Source organism: Salvelinus sp. IW2-2015, unplaced genomic scaffold (assembly GCF_002910315.2).
Source record: "Salvelinus sp. IW2-2015 unplaced genomic scaffold, ASM291031v2 Un_scaffold2422, whole genome shotgun sequence".
In the NCBI taxonomy this organism is placed as follows: Eukaryota; Metazoa; Chordata; class Actinopteri; order Salmoniformes; family Salmonidae; genus Salvelinus; species Salvelinus sp. IW2-2015.
Genome location: NW_019943743.1, coordinates 110,516 through 116,252, shown reverse-complemented (window position 1 = coordinate 116,252; position 5,737 = coordinate 110,516). Strand labels below are relative to the sequence as shown.

General features: G+C 44.2%; 1 protein-coding gene across 1 annotated transcript in view; it reads left to right on the top strand.

Annotated features, from left to right (window-relative positions):
* The first annotated feature begins 5,329 nt into the window (after positions 1-5,329).
* LOC112073922 (gamma-aminobutyric acid type B receptor subunit 1-like) overlaps positions 5,330-5,737 on the top strand; it is a 24,936-nt gene continuing 24,528 nt past the window's right edge. The window contains exon 1 of the mRNA XM_024141160.2: positions 5,330-5,633. Coding sequence (XP_023996928.1) covers positions 5,364-5,633 — 270 coding nt within the window. The 5' untranslated portion in view covers positions 5,330-5,363. The remainder of the gene's footprint in view (positions 5,634-5,737) is intronic.

Genomic DNA, 5,737 nt, shown 5'->3' with positions numbered 1-5,737 from the left:
CCTCCCATATCTCCAACTCCGTCTCTCTCTCTCTTCCGCTCTTATCTCTTTTCTCTCTCTCTGTCTCTCTCTCCTCTCTTCTCTTCTCTTCTCTCTCCTCTCTCTGTCTTCTCTCCTCTCTCTTCTTTCTCTCTCCTCTCTCTGTCTTCTCCTCTCCTCTCTCCTTTCTCTCCTCCTCTCGCTCGCCTCTTCTCCTCTCTCTCTGTCTCCTCTCTGTCTCTCTCTCGAGAGAGGAGAGGGAGAGAGGACACCGAGAGAGGAGAGGGAGAGAGGAGACCGAGAGAGGAGATAGAGAGAGAAAGAGGAGACAGAGGAGACAGAGAGAGAGATGGAGAGAGAGAGGAGACAGAGGAGAGAGAGGAGACAGAGAGAGGAGACAGAGGAGAGAGAGACAGAGAGAGAGATGGAGAGAGAGAGGAGACAGAGGAGAGAGGAGACGGAGGGAGAGAGGAGACAGAGGAGAGAGAGACAGAGGGTGTCAGTTGGGGGACAGCGTTAGTTCCTTCCTCCTCACGTTGTGTCCTGTCCCGCGTCCAAACCCAAAGTACTGATAGCATCGTTGGTTTCTCCATAGAGCTCCATGTTGTGTACATAGTAGCTGACCAATGTGTATGTAGTAGGTCTACCATGCTCTATGGTAGTGACTCAGGATGTATCCCAAATGGCACCCTATTCCCTTTATAGTGCCTATCGGCCTGGTCAAAAGTAGTGCACTATATAGGGAATAGGGTGCCTATGGTCCCTGGTCAAAAGTAGTGCACTATATAGGGAATAGGGTGCCATTTGGGAAGCAGGTTGTCTGTCAGTTGATAAAAGTCTTCTCAGATCTCCTTTAACTTCATATTTCTCCTGTCAGGCCCCAACGTTGTCCTCCCAGACTCTCCAGAGAGTGTAGACTGGTGGATATCATGGCGAATACCAATGCTGCGACAGGCAACCAAGCCTGACGGGATTCAGTTTTGACAGACAAGGCTGCGGAGTACTGAGCCGGTTGCTCTGTGCTCCTCGCAATACAAACAATGAGAGCCAACCTAGTTAGCATTCTGATCCGAASGAATGAACCTCATTCAAATCAATGAATCTATTAAGTGGAGCCATGAATTAATGATCACAGACGAAGGCTGTAGCCCAGGCTAATGAGCCAGCAGGAGAGTGGACCAACTGGCCGGCCAACCAACGGGCCTGCTGCTCAGATACTGTAACCAAGGCCTTTTATTCCCCACAATGCTGTTCATAGCACTGCTCACCAGTGGCTGGCTGAGGGAATGACAAGAGCGCCGCCCTGGTGGCACATAATGTACATTACAGCTACAGGAAGAAGCTTCCTGGGTTTCTCTCCAGGAACAGGGTTGGAGTGAAAAACCTAAAGGACGGTAACTCTCCAGGAACAGGGTTGGAGTTAAAACCTACCGGAGGGTTTCTCTCCAGGAACAGGGTTGGAGTTAAAACCTACAGGATGGTAACTCTCCAGGAACAGGGTTGGAGTGAAAAACCTAAAGGACGGTAACTCTCCAGGAACAGGGTTGGGCAGCCCTGCCCTATACAGAACACTACTTTTGACCAGAGCTCTATGGGGTTCCATTCTGCATGCAACTATGGCGATGACATGCCTCAGTGCTGTAGAACCTAGAGGGTTCTTGGATTCCTTCTTAGAACCATCTCTACTGGACTATCATTGGCAGAGCTTCCCCTAGCCTCCCTTGGCAACCGCAGCAGTGGATAGAGATACAGAGGGAGGTGGGATAGTAATATGTTATATGTGATGCAGTATAGAATCACTGCCTCTGGCCTTACATGTTGGGCAAATGTTGAAATATGAACTCCTGGAGAGAGAAAAAGAGGGGGAGAGAGAGAGAGAGAGATGGATAGAGAGAGGGAGAGAGGGGGAGAGGGGGAGAGGGAGAGGGAGAGAAGGATAGAGAGAGGGGGGGAGGGGGAGAGAGAGGGAGAGAGAGGGGGAGGGAGAGGGAGAGAAGGATAGAGTGAATAGGAGAGATGATTGAATCTTCACCATGCACTACTTCAGCTATTCTTACTTCATCTGCTCCTTTTAAAAAATGACCCTGTTGTTTAAAACGGTCTCCAGAATGTCTAATCAGCTTTGCAGCAAAACGTCAGTTAAATGTATTGGGCGCTAAGGTGCATGACTCTCAAAACTCCCCAGAACACTATCATGTGTTTGCTTGTTATTCTTTTGACACTGCAATTAGTATTAATTTGCATTTCAGTCTGATTTGATCATTTACAAGTGACTCGCCAGTTGTTCGACATCTATAGCGTATTAAGAGAAGGAGATGCTACTTAAGTAAAGGAAGGGTAGTTGGAGGATGAGACAAATGGCTTTCTAACCAGCAAGAAGCATGGATAATCCAGGAGAGATGGGAAAATGTATAGAGGGACGCAGAGAGATATACATCAACCAGACAGAGAGATATACATCAACCAGACAGAGAGATATACATCACCCAGACAGAGAGATATGCATCAACCAGACAGAGTAACAGAGGGATACATCAAGCTGACAGAGAGATACATCAAGCTGACAGAGKGATACAGAGAGATACATCAACCAGACAGAGATACAGAGCGATACATCAACCAGACAGAGTAACAGAGAGATACATCAAGCTGGCAGAGAGATACAGAGAGATACATCAAGCTGACGGAGAGATACAGAGAGATACATCAAGCTGACAGAGAGATACAGAGAGATACATCAAGCTGACAGAGAGAGGTGGTAAGGATGAATCCATGTAGTGTGTGGGAGGGAGGGAGACAAAGAAATGGTTCATTATATCGCTACGTTACATTTGGTAAATGTCTTTTGCTAAATTGAATGTTTTTATTGATTGGCATGTGGAAGGACGTGATAGAGTAGATCATAAAGGGAGGAAAAAAGAGCGCTATTTGAGAAAGGATGAGAGGGCTACATCTGAAGGAAATAGATACAAACACACAGAGTGAGCAAGGAGGAGGGAGAGATTACAAATGGAGAAGTGCAGAGGAATGAGAGAATCCAAGGTCTACTTTGATAATTACTTGACATTTGTAATTAAAATATTTGAGAGAGAGAGAGAGAGAGAGAGAGAGAGAGAGAGAGAGACACTTGTTAAAGGCCCAGTGCAGTCTATACTGTATATTTCCACACTACGAGGTTGGAATAATACTGTGAAATTGGGAACATTTTTGTGTAAGAGCTGTTTGAAAAGACCACCTGAAAGTCAGCCTGTTTTGGTGGGATGGAGTTGTGACCTGCCTGGTGGTAAATGAGTTAGTAGAACAATACGAAAGAGTTGGCCACTCTAACAGTGGCTGCAGTCCAAGTAGACAGCCCTTGTCCCTAAACCCTCAGGTCCTGAAAGACYTTTTACATCGTCACATCGGAGTGTATCTTAAATGTCCCTTGACCAAGCGAGAGAGAGTGATGGTCGGAGAGAATGCCAAGAGTGTGCAAAGCTGTCATCTAGGCAAAGGATGGCTACTTTTTAAAGCATCTCAAATATAAAATATATTTTGATTTGTTTAACACTTTTTTGGTTACTACATAATTCCAAACTTTTGACTGGTACTGTATATATACTTTTGTATGTATTTAGTATTTTCTTGTTTACACCTGTGTTTTGTTAGACATGTTTAATGTAGGGATGTAAGTAGTTGATTATTTTGTATAATMAATAAAAAATAACGTTTTAAAAAATGTCAAAAAAATAAACAGTTATAAAAAAACWAAAAAATGATATAAGAAAGAGTTCCAAACCTCTCTGTCAATAACATGCAGTTTTCCGTTTCCTCATCCCCACTCAGACCACTCCCAGACAGTCCGAAAMAAATTCTTGCTTGAGAATTTTCTCTTTGCTAAGAAGCTTTTTTTGTTCCTTGTTGACCATTTTAATTGAAAACAATCACAGTAWGTTAATTGCTACCCAGAAATAATTTGCTACCCAGATAAAAACGGCGCATTGGACCTTTAAAGTTTAAAATATAAAAATAAGTATTATAGTGTGTAGTTGGCTGAGGAAAGAAAAGGGAGAGAACGGTTATTGAGAAGCTCTGTTAAGCGATTGCAAATTCAAAGTGGTTTATGAAACGGAGAAAGATAGAGCAAAACAACCTCCCTCCCTCCCTCCACCTCCTCTCTCTCTCTCTTCCTCCCTCTGTGCTCTGTAAACCTGGAACACTGTCATTCTTTCACTCTCTCTGCTGCAGTCGACGAAACAAAAATAACGCTTGGACCTGTTCACTTTAACACTTACGTTTAACCAGACACTGCTGTGACCGTTTATTTTGTTGTTTTAACCGCTGAAGGGTAACCGGGTTRGACTCTTGTTATCTGCTTACRTGTCGTTTAAAATRCCATCGTTCAAATGGCGAGTTGACAACACGCGCCTCGTTAACGGGCAGGAATAGACAACTGTGGCATGTTTATGTATTGCGGCGGTCGATCCTACATAACATGTGCACTACCTAACGTGCCGTTTTAATTAAATCATAGTGCAATATCTTCCGGGAGAGCAGTGAGTATGTAGGGAATTGGATAGGGCAAGGACAGATGAGTATTTAAAACGAGCACGGTTGAACAGTGTAGGTTAACGTCGGATGTATTCCTATTTCTCTCTAAATTATTTCTAATATTTTACTAAGGGAGATTCTCTCAACATTTCTCTATCTAATTCCCGAGACTTTGCGGCCGGGCGCTCTCAGTGATATAGTATTTTCCAGAACCTTGGACAGCGGAAATACTAATTCAAAAGAATGATCGCAGGATACAAATCATTCTATACCACTGCAAGGTTTTCCGGTGGCTATTCATAATCGAGCGAGCAAGTTCAATTAAGAGACTTCCAACCTGCATGTATCGTTAATTGACCTTATCTGTCTGTTCATTTCAATTTAACTTACTCTCACCCCGGCTACTGATTACGCTAAACGTGTAACTGCAAGAGGGTATCTACCTGTACATGATATCCAACTGGATTTACTTATAGGCTACTGTGGATTTGAGTCGTGTTTATAATGTTGTTCCAAGACCAACATGTTGAGTTCAAAGACAGAGGAATAATAATTTAGAGACAGAAAAAACAGCATTTTGTGTAGGTTYCTCAGACTGAACAGTAACAATTATTTACAGACGAAAACGAAGTTACCCTTCAGTAGTACTAGTGTTGTGATAGATTMGCTATTTTATGAGGAATAAAAATAGTTTCTTTTGTCACGACAAAACACACACTTACAAGAGTTCTTGACGCAGCAACAGCAGAACATTATCAGAGGAGAATAGTCACCAAGACAATTCTCAACCATCGGCGGCATACAACATTTTCTACTTTTTAAAACCAAGTTRCTGACACTCTAAAACTTCCACCATGGCGGTGTCCTGTCGAAGTCTACCCGGGGGTCGACGCTCCATCATTGGCCAGACATTGATCTTCGCCTCGTTGACTTTACTCTTCTCTTGGTCKTGCCCGGCTCTAGGCAAGAAGAAGCTCTACATCGGTGCCCTCTTCCCGATGAGCGGAGGCTGGCCCGGGGGCCAAGCATGCCTCCCTTCCGCTCAGATGGCCCTCGACCTGGTGAACAAGAGAACGGATATACTGCCGGAGTACGAACTGGAACTGATCCACTACGATAGCATGGTGAGTAGCCTAACCTGATCCACTACGATAGCATGGTGAGTAGCCTAGGCTAACCTGATCCACTACGATAGCATGGTGAGTAGCCTAGGCTAACCTGATCCACT